The sequence below is a fragment of the Phoxinus phoxinus genome (genome assembly GCF_949152265.1).
Source record: "Phoxinus phoxinus genome assembly, chromosome: 19".
NCBI classification, from domain to species: Eukaryota; Metazoa; Chordata; class Actinopteri; order Cypriniformes; family Leuciscidae; genus Phoxinus; species Phoxinus phoxinus.
In genome coordinates this window covers 25,071,520-25,086,891 of record NC_136894.1, presented here as the reverse complement: position 1 = coordinate 25,086,891, position 15,372 = coordinate 25,071,520, and the positions used below count along the sequence as shown (strand labels likewise).

At 38.2% G+C, this 15,372-nt stretch overlaps 1 protein-coding gene and 1 long non-coding RNA gene across 2 annotated transcripts in view; one reads left to right on the top strand and one right to left on the bottom strand.

Annotated features, from left to right (window-relative positions):
* LOC306987234 overlaps window positions 1-12,765 on the bottom strand; it is a 48,338-nt gene extending 35,573 nt beyond the window's left edge. The window contains exon 1 of the long non-coding RNA XR_013795116.1: window positions 12,755-12,765. This is a non-coding gene — a long non-coding RNA (uncharacterized lncRNA). The remainder of the gene's footprint in view (window positions 1-12,754) is intronic.
* A 511-nt stretch (window positions 12,766-13,276) lies between these two features.
* The window catches only part of efna3a (ephrin-A3a), a 93,739-nt gene continuing 91,643 nt past the window's right edge, over window positions 13,277-15,372 (top strand). Inside the window, exon 1 of the mRNA XM_079590103.1 lies at window positions 13,277-13,590. Within this exon, the coding sequence (XP_079446229.1) occupies window positions 13,481-13,590 (110 nt within the window). The 5' untranslated portion in view covers window positions 13,277-13,480. The remainder of the gene's footprint in view (window positions 13,591-15,372) is intronic.

Here is a 15,372-nt window from a genome sequence, read left to right as displayed (position 1 = left end):
GTCACAATCCTATTCTAAAATTTCAACAAAACTCCCTTGAGAGGCACGGCTCCGGAAGCTGGACAATCTCAACAGGTGGACTGCAGACCAACTTTTCTGATGCAATAGCTGAGCAGTTTAAAGAAGTAAGCTATGGGATAATGCACCATCAAATATATGCTGTTCCACAGTGGCAGAATTGGATCAGCCACACAGCCTGAAGCTGATGTTTGTTTTTGCAGTGGAATCGGGTTAAAAAAATGTGACTTTGGCTTATGCTTGGCATCTCACTTCCCTGACATGCTTCCTTAGGCCTGGACAGATGATAGCTCCTGCTGCTTTCTCAAACACAGCTGTCTACCAGGCTGAAAAACAGATATAAATGGAGGTGGACATCATGGCTCTGCTCCAAAACCTAGCTGCCTATATCGTTTTTAAGAGAATTGCACTCTTGGTCAAATTTTAAGGCTGCATCACATGCACACAGTCTCCTCCATTAAGATGATGGTTGATTATGAATATAATTAAATTACCAAAACATTTGAATAGAAAAATAGTTTAATCTATTACAAATTGACTATTTTACCCAATATTTGTGTGCTGTGTGCTTACTTGAACTTTACTGAACTCCAAACCAAGACTACAGTATATAAGTAATAGTGATTATATAAGGTTTTATGATGATAAGAGATTAACTTCTTTCAGACTTTTAACTAGCCACACACACAACTGACCCAGCTAGACCTCATGCAGACTTTCAGGCAATTATTCAGACAGCTAATTGGGTCATTCTCCTCCTTTAGGCCCCGACAGTGCAGAGGTATGAGACGCGACAGACTGATACACTGACCCTCCTGCACCAAAGCTCAACAACAGAATCCATGATTGGTCCACTACTTACCTCACCGGTGGACGTGCCAGCCACAGAAAACTCCTGAGGTGGTCGTCAGTCTCTAAGGTTTGCTAAAAATACCAGGAAGCTTAAGGAACCTTCTGGAACGGAGTGAGATCCAATTCTCATAAAGTGCAGTTAAACATTTGTGTGCTAGATAAATCAAACTATAATTCTCCTTGGGGGGGCATCTTAAAGTCAACATAACAACCAAAATTGACCTTAATTCCTGGTCCTTGTCTTCCTGAACAAAAATGTATAAATATATTAAAAAATTTCCTTTTGCAGTTTTTTTTTTTTGTATAAAATTTAGTAAAATATACTTAAATTTGGTATTCAACAAAGTGAGTGATTAAATGCAACTTAAAACGTTTAAGTTCTCAGGATAAGGTTTCCTGCAAATCTGATGCAATTGCATTTTAAATAACCTAGAAACATTAACACTCACATATGCTGGAAAAAAAAACTTGATAATCTCTTCTAATGCAGACAATTACCATTACCTTTTACATTTATGGACATACCCTTCAACCCTAAAACACAATCCAATGCACATCCCCATAAAATCGCCTGTGAAAAACCAATACAGAAAATTATTTCATATTAACATACCAGGGCTGTATTTTCATAAAGACACATTTTATACATTACACCCCAATTATGTGGCGAGTTGAATGCATGTTGTTTCATCTGTGAAACAACATGACCTTGTAATATAGGCTAAGTTCGGGAAACCTATACTTTGTGCACAAAACAAAATAACAGTAACAGTCACTGGATAATTTCAGTAAAAAAATAAATTAATGCATCACAAAACAAGTTACCAAACTTGACAGCAACATTAACAATAGCACCAGTGCAAATAAAACCGGCAAACGCTGAAAATGCGCAACCTTATTAATTATTCATGTCCAGATACAGACTGGGAGCAACTGCATTAAGTCGAAAGTTAAGTAGATTTTACTTCATTTATACATTTGACATGTGCTCGAATCTGTGCATCTTGGAATCAATATTTGAGAACTCACTATAAATATAAAGTAAGACTTATTTGCAGACTGACAGAAGCAAAACGGGTTGTGAATGACATATCATATTGGCTGCAAACCACAATAGGCCCAAAAAGCTGTCGTAGCTTGTCGATAATGAGGTGTTACACAAATATACAGGCTGGTGACCCTGCAGTGTGCAGCACAAGCTCACGCACACACACCCACACTGATTGAGTCAGTAGGGGGCAACCTGCTATGCCCACCTCAATCAGCACCTATTGAATTCTCCTTCTCCTTTCAGTAAGGGCGGACAAGTTGCCCTCCGCACAATGTCTCGGTGTAACAGTGTAATTCTTGAAAACACACCCAGATGACCACACGCATCAACCGAATAAATGAGGTTTCTAGTTCACCCAAACCACAGACACTAATATCATCGCCCAGACTTATGAAAAGAAAGAAAAAAAAGTATTGTGTCTGAGGGAACACATCTTCCACATAAAGTGGGCCCTCTCTCTGATAGCCCATGTGACATTTCATCTATATTCTCCCTCAGGGTTCTGTTGATCCGTTGTGTTCCCTCTGCCTCTTACGCAGGAGTCTTTAACTCCCTCCCTTCTCCCTCCATCCATCCAAACCAGGGGAAAAAGGTCAACCGCACCATTATTTTATCCTGAACCTTTGGCATAACATTTATTCTGAAGGCAAAAAATATCCACCATAGTGAAATATGAAGGAGGGGGCAAACAATAGGAGAGCACTATTGGTTAAGGTCAACTGAAGCTTTGAAGCTGAAGCTAAAGAGTTCAAAAGCCCACTGTGCTGTCCGGCAATTTCTTAGAAACACTGAATATGAAAACAAGGTTTAAAAGTTTTTAAAGACTTTATTCCATTTCATTGAAAATATGAAATACGAAAATAAGTTTATAAGGTTAGATGTTGTCGGTATAACATATATTCAGAGGTCATTAAGGATGGTCCACTAGCTGGCCTGGGTCCAGCGTGAGAGATTTGTCACAGAAAATGTTACATTCATTGATCTTGCACATCGATTTTATGCCTTGCACATATATGTTTGGTTTTCTGTGATGCATTCTATATTGTTGTTGGAAATTCTGCTGATTTGTCACTAAGATATTGTTTTTTTCCTGACTAACATATATGACTATAACATATAACATATGATGTTGATTTGTACAAATGATTTGTAGTCCTAAAAGGATCAGTAAGAATGTGTTGAAAACTTCAAAAGCATCAGTAATATTTTGTATCATTTTCAGCAATGTTTATGAGCAAGTATGTTTATGAATTAAAGGAGTGACATTATAGCTCTATAATTTGTTCTACATTTTAGATAAACATAAAAGAAAACTTAAAATCTTATGAATAAAATATAAATACATCTAGCAAACAATAAATAATAATACTGTACATTAATTAATAATACAAAACAAAAATCATCACTAAAAATCAATACAAATTAAATTAAATAAAAATCATGATGTGGCCAGTAAAATTGGAAGGGCAAATAAAAATAAAAAAACTGAGAAAAAAAATATTTGCCCTGCCATACTAGCGTTTTGTTCGTATTATATATCACATTGAACCTCATTGAACTTATATTACAATATATTATTATTATTTGATTAATCATTATTTTACCATTACATATTATTAATAATCATTTTATTATGACAGATATATAATTTGTTCAAAGATTGGTTCAGATTTTATAAAATATACTAAAAGTATTTTTAAAAGTGTAGAAAAATAAATTATGTCAACTACAGCAATAATTTTGAAGGCCCAAGAACAGAAGACATGCAGAGAGCAGTTTAGTTGCAACTTTAGTTATTGTGCTGCTCTAAATAAAATTTTAAACTACAAATTTCCATTTAAAAATTAGAGAAGATCACTTTAAATTAAGGGGGCATTTACACCGTTCTCAACTATAAACAGAAAACCTTTTATGCGTTTTGGGCGTTCATTTACACGACAAAGGAATTTTGGCGCCTTGAAAACACAAACATTTAAAAAAAAGTTTCAACGTGCATATTTTTGAATATGATACCGTTAATCTCTGTGTAAGCCACAAAAACACAAATTTGTGAAAACAGAGACGTCATGCACATGTGTATTACGTGTTCAGTCTATAGGCACGTAGTGTTTCTTTACAGTGACATTGCCAACTACTGGCATGGCATAATACAGCATTTTTTGTAGTTTTTGTGGATCGTTCAACTGTATGTGAAAAACGTGAAGGAAAAACATTTCCGTGTTTAGCACATCATTGTCGTGAAAATGTACCCTAAGTGATTCTGTCAAGTTGGCAGAACAATTTGTGGTCCAACATCAGCTGAGGACATTTTCCTTCGAGTGTTCACTTCTTCCTGAGCAGACAAATCAGCGTTAGTGCGTTGTAGTACATTAGCACGACCTTATCAATCAGAGCAAGTCATCAGTCACCCTCAAACTCATCGCAGACTAAACGCTGAACAGCTCAGCAAAGTCATGCCAGGCTAATGTCTGAGATGAGGCCGGACTCAAACGTCTAAATCCTTTAGGACTACTCTGCTTATCTTATCAGAGCAGGCAAAATGAGCAAACTCGGTGTAAGTGATAATGAAAGAAGTGAGGAGAAAGACAAAGACATACCAGGAACAACAAAACAAGGGATGACCACCCATGGATTCATTGGGAGTCTTACTTAATTACTTCCTTAATCGATCGGGCCCGTTGCTGCTTGGTCAGTAGAGACGGCTGGTACGTGGCCATTTATTGACCCGTATGTTGATTGTGCATTTGCTATGCTGTACACAATGAAATCTTCTGGCTTAAGAGAGAAGCTGGGGAGAAGATACGGCCCCATGTGAACTACATAAAAAAAAGCAGATTTGAAGTGTTTCTTACTTGGAGCCTGTAACAATAGTCTTAGAAATTCAATGAAATGCAGCAAAAGTGTTACAAAATAATATCTACAACCAATTATTTCCAGATTGGTCATAATACCTGCCAAGTGTTACATGTCTAACACCAGGTGACACTTTCAAGACCTGTCAAAATACTAGGGCAAACACGAATAATATATGCACTAATTGGCTAAATAAGTCATATTTGACTAAATAAGTCAATGTTGCAACTATCAGTGCAGAGAATGAAAAAGGAACAAGACATCAATAAACTATTTCAAATAAATACAAAACAGATGAGATGGGGCAGTCATGAAATTGATTAAAGTCAAATGATATTGTGACAAATTCAGTCAATTAAGACTGATATACTATATATAGGCTGTATGTGTATAAGCATTATATACGGTAAACAAACAAAAAAACTTGAATTTGCTGAAACATGCTTACAATATTACTGATGCTTTCATGGCCACTAGTCATTTTTATGAATTGTACTAAAATACATCAACAGACTTTGCAACAACAATGTAAAATGCATCACAGCAAACCAAACATTTTGTTTGCAAAAAATACACATGGAAGCACAAGATCAATTAATTATTATTTTTTTAAATTAAAGTCGCATGAAATGGAAGTTGCGATCGTCTTTTCTTCCCTATTGTGATGTATCCGGCAACTTGATTATGTACAGACTTAATTCTTCATGGCATAGATTCAACAAGGTGCTGGAAACATTCTTCAGAAATGTTGGCCCATTTTGACATGACTTGTTGTCTTCAATGGATGTGCCAAGATGTGAATGTCCCGTTGCACCACATCCCAAAGGTTCTCTATTGGATTGAGATCTGGAGGCCATTTGAGTTTAGTGAACTTATTGTCATGTTCAAGAAACCAGTTTGAGATGATTTGAGCTTTGTGGCATGGTGTGTTATCCTGCTGGATGAGGCCATGGATGGACACGGTCAGCAACAATACTCAACAATATTTAAATTATGCTCAATTGGTACTAAGGGGCCCAAAGTGTGCCAAGAAAATATCCCCCATGTTATTACACCACCACAAGCCTGAAATATTGATACAAGGCAGGGTAAATCATGCTTTCATGTTGTTTACGTCAAATTCTGACCCTACTGAATGTTGCAGCAGAAATCAATACCCATCAGACCAGGCAACGGTTTTCCAGTCTTCAATTGTCCAATTTTGGTGAGCCCGTGTGAATTGTAGCCTCATTTTCCAGTTCTTAGCTGGCAGGAGAGACACCGGTGTGTTCTTCTACTGCTGTAGCCCGTCTGCTTCAAGGTTTGACGTGTTGCACGTTCAGTGATGCTCTTCTACAAACCTCGGTCGTAACGACTGGTTATTGGGTTACTGTTGTCTTTATCAGCTCGAACCAGTCTGGCCATTCTCCTCTGACCTCTGGCACCAACAAGGCATTGTCGCCCACAGAACAGCCACTCACTGGATTTTTTTCTCTTTTTCCGACCATTCTCCGTAAACCCTAGAGATGGTTGTGCGTGAAAATCCCAGAAGATCAGGAGTTTCTGAAAAACTCAAACCAGCCCGTCTGGCACCGGCAACCATGTCACATTCAAAGTCACTTAAATTACTTTCCTTCCCCATTCTGATGCTCAGTTAAACTTCAGCAGATCGCCTTGACCATCTCGACATGCCTAAATGCATTGAGTTGCTGCCATGTGATTGGCTGATTAGATATTTGGATTAACAAGCAGTTGAACAGGTGTACCTAATAAAGTGGCCAGTGATGTATATCTGAGTGAGACAGCTTCTCAAACGGAAAAATATGGCTGCGTTTACACTTGGCATTAACATGCGACCTGTATCCAGATGTTTTCCACATACACATTTAAAAGACGAGTGTAAACGCGTTTCTGATCGGAATGTTTTTGGTCATTCCTGGTCCAGAGGTAGTCGAGGACGCATTGTGATCAGATCTCAGTGTAATGTAAACGCAATCCAGCCATCGTGTCTGCGTTCACAGGTGGACGTCATATAAATCCCCGTCCAGTCTCCCCACGTGGCTGTCAGAAAATAATGGCCAGACGCAGTTTAGACAAATTAAACTTATTTGAACCTTACAATAAACGTCAGTATTTAAAACAGTTTATTTAGACTGTCATTTTTCATTTTAATTGTGCAACATTATCTGAACGAGGCGATCGCCTGTACAATCACAGCTGTGAGTCATGAGATCTTAATGAAGAGCGTGCGCTGCTTTACCAGAGGAATAAAGGGAATAAACTTTTTATTTATTTTTTAATGTGTTAAATGTTGAATGTTTTTATTGTTTCAGCATGTTTATTAATCTCCCACATAGTCATTGCACGCTATAACCTTAAACCCCGATGATCGATGATGTGGCAATTGTTTTTGTATGATCAACTCTGGAAGTATTCCTTCATTCAAAAAACGTAATTTGATCTAAGACTGGAGATTGCACAGGAAAGTAAAGTGAGTGAGTGAAAGCAATTGGGACATTGCTTAATTTGTATCATCTTACTCTTAATTTGGCGTCGTGCTACAGAACTAACTTAAATATTATGCAAAAACAGAAATCCGATCGGTTATCCAGATGCAGAGGCTACTTAATATGAACAAATGTAAACGTGTCCTGATTGGCTAATGATCCGATCTGCTTGATCGGATCATGGTGATCGCATGTTAATGCCAAGTGTAAACGCAGCCTATGTAGGGTTGGACTTGATTTTATCCATCAGGAATTTACTAGATCTTTGTCATTTGATCATTGCTGTGATATCATGTGAGTGACAGGTTGCGGGGAGGGAAGGAATTATTCTGGGGAGGAAGTCAATGTTTTTGAGTAAAGATTATGAGGACGCATAAACACTCAACATAAAGGACATTTACAATAAACTGTAATATTGGTAAATGGTAAATATTCAATAAAAAAATTAAAAGGTGACTTTAATGTTGATCGATTCCAAAATGCACACATTTCTAACATTGCTTTCTAGACAGTTTTGATATCATAGCCTACTCATGAACATACTCAACTGAATTACAGTCAATCAAAATTAGAAAGAGTTGCAAAGCTATTTCAACAGGTGAAACTTTTTGTCTGGAAAATATGGCATGCAAATTTGACTGTGGTAGAGGAAGCAATATTATACAGCCTCCATACATGCTCTTTAAAAGTATTAAAGAACCTTTCAATTAATGAGGCTGTATTCGTGTGTCCTTCAGTCTCTCTGGAAAGCTATAAAAAACACTCCACACCTCTTCACAGCCTTACACTGGCCGTTTATGTCTCTTTGCTCTCCCCACAATCTTCAATATCAAGTCTTTGAAAGTGCATTTATTCTTGGCCTTGTCAGCTTATGCACTGGAACCTTCTGATCATTGAAAAAATATATCCCATTGCACTGCATCATCATCCACTTTGAGTGAGCTTTTTGCAAACCTGCCTCAGTCATCTCGTACTGAATAATCTTAGCGGCCTGCCAAAGACTGACTTTCATTCTGGTTGCTTTTCTTATTCTTCTTTATCTTATTTGCTTTTACAGATGTCTATTCCTTCACCTCTCCTTTCACTCTCCTTTGTCATCCATCTTTGTAATTCAATTTTTAATGTCTCGCTACATCTTTCTTTTTCTCCGTCTCCTTTCTTCATCCTTCGTTCTACGCTCTAAATCAGCCTTTAAGTCGTGACACTGCACAATATTGCCAGCGATTTGCCTGGCAGATGCCTTTATCCAAGGCCTCTGTTTCTACAATCACATTAGCCATTAGTACAGCTGGGAAGGCACTGGAGCGAATCAGGTTAAGTAGCTGCTCAAGGGTACAAACAGTAGAGGCCCACCTGGAGTTCAGGCCTGCCTTACTTACTCAAAAGTACACATACTCACACTTGTACTTAATGTGTGAATTTACACGCTTAGATATACACGATCATTAGCAGACATTTGCTAATTCATATCAGGCCGGGTTGGGTGAGAAAGTGGTTAAAAAATGGCCACAGTAGAAAGAGAGAGAAAGTAAAGTAGCACTGTCAGTTCAGTTTAATATACTTATGTAACCCTGAACATGAACGAGAGAAGACAGCCTTTTGTCTATAGCATTTCAGCTGTATTGAATAGCCATCTTACTATTTCTGCAAACTAAAAAAGCATCTTTCAAAGGCCAACGCAAAGTATAGCACCACGGACAAATAAAGCACACTTCAGGACCATGGACAGCTCTCTAGCCCAGCTCAGAGACCACTAAGATAATGAATCCTGTAATTATGGCATACTTTTGCTGTGTTATGGCTGCAAAATCCCCAAATTGAGAACTCAATCTAGACAACCAGTGCCCAAAATTTGGAAACAATCAAGGGTTTTGGACAATAGTAACATCAATCCTTCTTAATCATTTGGCATTAATGCCTTGAAGTAACTAATATTGAAGACCAGCAATGTATACACATCACGGTCAGACTGATTACTGGATTACATTTTTCAAGTTCATTGGGTCAGCACACCTTTATAGTTTTACTGATTGATTGACAGAACCAATTAGAACACCGATAATTATATCAGCACATTTTTCTATGTGCTGATATAATTATTATTATTTTATTTTTTTTATAAAATGTGATTTCATAGTTTGTGTTGTCCCTTATCATGCCAGTGCCATGACATTATACAATTAGTTCAAGTTCAAGTTTATTTATAAAGCACATAAAAATTTTTCAGTACAATTTGAAAAAAAAAAAAAAAAAAAACGTTTTTTTGGTGCTCAGACACAGGCCAAACCCCACATTTGCCTATAAGTGTTTCCAAACTTTCGGTATGTGTCATAATTAACGAGAAATTAATATTCCCCATTTGGAATTTTCTTTTTTTAAATGTGTTAAAAAAAACATCTGTGAGCATCATTATCATCTAATGAAACATCAATACACAACAAGTTCAAAGAAAAGTTATTTTCATATTTAATCTACTGTCGAAGTTTTACAAGAAAATAAGCTCTTAATAGCAAACACAGAATAATAAAGTGCTATTTTAGGCAAACTCTCTTGCACTGACTGAAAGTAATATTGCTTTGTTCGTCATTTGAGTCTGCTGCATATACAAACTTGAGATTGTAACGATAAATAAATCACTGCAATAATAGAAGACGCAAATAAAATATGTGACTGAGATTGAAACATTCAGATGAATGGTGTGACAGCAGACGGAGAGAATACGAAAGGATGAATGAATTAGTTGACGTGGAAAACGAGATGGATGAGGGACGGGTAACGGAGGGGGAGGAGAACAGAGAACAGAACGCACCCGTCTCCGTGTGATCTCGCATGCCCCGTGAATAAAAACCTTGGGAAAAGCAATTAAACACTAAACAAGGATACATGACTGCAGCAAGTCACATTGATGATAATGGATTATCTGGATAATCAATGTGCCCATAGCAGGGCTACTCATGAATTAATCACAACCAACACGCGAAAGCAAACAGAAACAGCCTAGTTTTACTAATGTCTCCCGCTGCCTAGCAACGCCTGAGCCACAATGTGCACATCAGCACATCGCCATCACTCAAAACCCGAGACAAACATATCTGAATATAGAAGATGCACAAAAGACATGCACAATGCAAAAATAATGCTAAAGGACAGCTTACTTATTATTATCAACAGAAGCAAAAACGTTTGAAGGTTCAGAGCAGATGTTCCTCAAACACACGTGTCTTTGACGGAGTTTCGGAGAAACTTTGATTTTGGGACAGGAAGATAATGTGAGCGTCTCGAGACACAAATAGATGGGCTACGGCAAGTGAAACAGTTTAATACTGGATGAGAAATGGACTCTGGAGGGAGAAAAAAAAAAGAACGTGATTGACAATAGAAGCAATTGACATGGCATACTATGCACAGACAAGTGCAAGGACGGTAGATGCAGCGAGTTAAAGAAGTGATGGTTCTCCTTCTCTCTCATCCCCTTTACTGCCGTCACCACAGCAACATGCCTGGAGGGGACACAAGAGAGGCAACATCCCTGACAAAAACAACAGAGAAGGGGAGCAGGGATTGAAAGAGGGAGAACACAGGGAAGAAAGAAAGGCAGAGAGGGAAAGAGTGATGCTGGGAATGACAATAGGCCATCATACAAGATGAGGGAAAGAGGAGAGACCAATTAGTCAAACCTCATTGGTCCATTTTCAAATGTATTAACCTAGAGGTGTAGACACCACATGCACGGAAATTGAATTGACATATGATGGCTGTAACTTTTCAATCTAAATGTGTGGTAGGCTTATGCTTCCAAGTCAGTCACACGGTGCGTCCGAAATCGCGTACTCGCATGATAGATATCATATATATCACATGACGCACCAACTGTCTGAGTAGGTACAACACTGAATTTGTACTTTGCGATCGTTGTGTGTAGTATGAATGTATACATCAGCCATGTTGTCATTATCATGTGACCTACCAGCGTCAGTTGCGTTGCTTTAGCTCCATTCATAAATCCTCTCCCGTGGCCTCATGGGATAGTAAAGTGTCCATCGTATACACACTACAGAATCTCGGCGGAAGTAGTACTGTAGGTCTTTTCGGCTATTTTTTTTTTAAATACTTTCGGACATGCTACTCTGTTGGCGTACTGTTTTTCGCATGCTATGTAGTTGGGAAGTATTCGATTTCGGACGCATCGTAATTCTTAGGCAGTAGGTATGTCCCAATTTGCATACTTATGCACTATTCTATGTCATTTTGTAGTATAAATAGTTTGAGTACACACTGAAAATTCCAACAATAAGATGTGCACTTCAAATACCAAGATGATGTAGTTATTTAACTAAAAAAAACGAATGCCGCGTCCGAAATGTAATACTTCCCTACTACAGTACGCCAACAGAGTAGTATGTCCGAATACATAGTATTCGAAAAACAATAGGCGGAAAGGTCCCCGGATGACCTAATACTTCCGCCGAGATTCTGTAGTGTGCATATGAAGGACACTTTACTATCCCATGAGGCCACGGGAGAGGATTTATGAATGGAGGTAAAGCGACGCAACTGTAGATCACATGATAATGACAACATGGCGGATGTTTGGCCACCTCTCATACCTGCATTGCTGTTTTGCAATTCATGGCAACAGAACAGCGTTTATGATAATAACCCATGCAGCGTGAACAGCTCAGACAGACTTTCAAGGCATTACACTGTAACATCATGCAATGATCCAACACCAAATTCAAATGAGATTTAATAAGAACTAAGCAAATATTTAATGAGTACAATACTATTTCTCAGTGGAAACTGAATTAAAAGTTAAAAAATTAAATATGACCGTTTATTTCTTGTATCTTCCTAAAAGAACAGTTTTATTCTTCTAACCAACAACTGGATATTAATTTTATAATAATCCTTTACAATTTTTGCTTGTCAGACTGTACGAACATGATCCCCGCTGTTAGCCGTGTCACACTGTGGGATCACAGTTCCCTTTAATGTCAGAGTCTGTACGTCAGTCAAGATTTGATAAAAATGGACACACACAAGAAGACTCATCCAGAGTTTTACATCATCAATCCGTGACACGTTCGTTGACGGTGAGCTGCATTTACATGCAAGATATAAAATGGTGGCTAGCAAACAAAAACAATCTCTAGAGATAAATTTGATCATGGCTAGTCTTGACAAAAACAAAAAGCAATTGCCAGCAATTGGCAATAGTAGTTTGGCAATAGCAATTATTTAAAAAGATAAGCGTGAACCAATCTTGTTTTGAAATATTGGTAATATTTTAAAAATGTTTTTTTTTCTGGATTTTTAAGAAACTGATACACTTTACACACACATTTTCAAAGATTTAACTCTTTTATCATCTCAGATATCATTATTTAACATTGGCCCACATATCAAATCCAAACTCTGACTAGAAAAAAGGACAACAAATGATCAAATGAATAAAAAAAACATCTCTACAAACAAACAAATCATAATTATTTACCTTTTGCAAATCATTAAAAATATACAGGTCTTATTAGATGAGTGGGTGGCAGGGGCGTGGCCACTCGGGCAACCGCAACCTGTCAATCATATAATGTGGCGGGAGCAAAAAACGAGTGTCAGTGAGGACGCCTAGGCTTATTATTGCCTTACTTTTCCCATTACTGTTACTGGCATCATGTGAGTGTTTGGACAAAACCCACAGTGAACGCATAGAGGGAAGTAACCGTAAAATATGACTTTGCGAGTTGACAGAATCGTTTTTTACACTTATTGATTCTGTTTTTTTTTTTTTCTTCAGTCGACGCCAGTCACCTAACCAAAGAGACACCTGCCGCTGAAGACGTGTAGGCTAAGTTACTCTCCTTTTTGTCTCAACCGTCCATCGACAGTTTATCGTACCATTGTTCTTCTCTTGTGGAGGATTTTGTTTCAAAAGGAATTATTCAGTTACTTGTTTCAGTAAATTCCTACAGACCTGCTCAGGATGCCTTGGATGCGCGTCTCTCTGCCATGGAGTTGCATTCGGGAAAGCGCGAAGCTCTGTGACTGAACAAACTAGCCGTACTGCGGCACTATCGCCAAATAAACGCTTTGTGACTGTCTGTCCACTTGCTGAGTCGCAGAAATGTTGTAAAAAGCGTTAGTTTTGCGTGGGACTGGGGGACTGAGAGTCGAAGAAGGCGAAGAGACCACAGCAGGTGCACGTGAACGCAGGAATATTATAATGGCTCTCGCGGCGGTTTCCCTCTACCTCCTCGCGCTTGCCTGGGCGAACTTGCGCCCGGTCCACGGGAACAACCGTCACGCCGTGTACTGGAACAGCTCAAACCTCCAGTAAGTGGGTTCATAAGTTTTTTTTACGTCGGATGTGGGGAGATGTTAGGTCCCGTAAGACGGTTGACACGTAGAGATCGAGGGAGAAAAGATAGGCGAATCTCACGAATACATGTCCGGGACATATTTACACCAGACAATCACAACTAGATTTTTCCATTACCCAAAAGCTTAGGTATTTAAGTTAAGCACAATTGAGATTTTGTGTAATGTGACTATTTATTAATTAAGCACATTCTCATCCCAGATTTTAATTAGCGTAATTTGACCGGATTTATAGGCTAGGATCACCAGACTTGTAGCCTAATAGTATTTTTCAAAAAAAAAAAAAAAAAAATTGATTTATACAATGATTTTAGAGTGATGCATAACTCGTTAACATGTTCTTGACAGGTTTCGTGAGATTTATCTGAGAGTTTTGATTTAGTGGACAACACTCTGGTCACGTGCTGTACATTTCGACTCGTGCGCTCAGGAAGTTGATGAAGTGTCTCCTGATTGAGACATGCTTGCTTCAGCCTCCAGACTGATTTATTTCTTTTAGTATCACAGGACTTGATTGTGTGCTGCTGATAGGTGGTAATTCACATCACCTGACAGCCGAGACTGGATAGCTAAATAATCTGGGAGGAAAATCATTATGGTGCGTTTCTTCACTTTTTTTTTTCTTTTTCTTTTTAAATCTGGCCACAGATATTTTTTCTTCTCCCCTGCTGCCCTGTTCCCTTGTCTAGAAGAGCTTCTATACTGTAGCCTTTCTTCAGTTTAATTTATTTTGCCTGTAATTACAAGAACTGTAGTGGTGATGAATGAGAAGTCTTGTGCCTTTAGTGTTATTATCTCAAGATTAATCACATTTATCTCTCCTCTGATAAAAGGGAGGGCGAGCAGCTCCTCCCTCCCCCACCTCTTGTCTATTTGTATTCTTCTCATCCACTTATCTTCTGGCTATATTCTGCTTACCCGCCCTCCTCTCGTCTCCTGTATCACTTTCAGTGGGGTTTTTCTTGCTGTATTCCCCTCTTTCATTTTACTTTTGATATGCATCGCTATATGTGATGGAAATATTTCTCATATTCAAACTGTGGGTCAGAATATGTGGCATGAATGTCATCGAGCATTGCACTCCAAACATGGTTTCAGCATTACTCAAAAACCTCTAGAGCAAACTATGGGCCCAACAAGCACCAGCTGCAGCAGCAATTAAGTGTGTGTGTGTGTGTGTGTGTGTGTGTGTGTGTGTGTGTGTGTGTGTGTGTGTGTGTGTGTGTGTGTGTAAAAAGATGAGAAGAGCCTCATTAATACCCAGGTCCTCATTATCAGCATCTTCAAAGTGCACAGCAGTCACACGTTTCCCTGTGTGTCACATTCTGTTGATACTGTTATCTATTACCTTTAATTATCTTTTGTGTTTGAACGCAAGTTTTGGTCAGATGTCTACAGATGTCTGTTTATCTTTATTTATACAGCTAGATAAAAGTTGTCTGTATAGAATAATGTCATTCATTTTGATGCATCGGTAGTGCATGAAGTGTCTACATTAGAGAATAGCGAAAGGTTTGTGTATGTATGTATGTCAGGTATTTAAAAAAAATAGCTAAATATAATTTGAGATGTTTGTCTCTTTGAGTCTTGGCAGGTGCAAGTCTTTCTGAAAAATAGCTATTAATGAGAACTGGTAATGTTTCAGCGGTTATTGTTGTGTATTAGCCTAATGTCTCTAAGGCCATGTTCACACTGATACGTTTTCGTTTGAAAACGCTTCTTTTTCTTTGTTTTTAT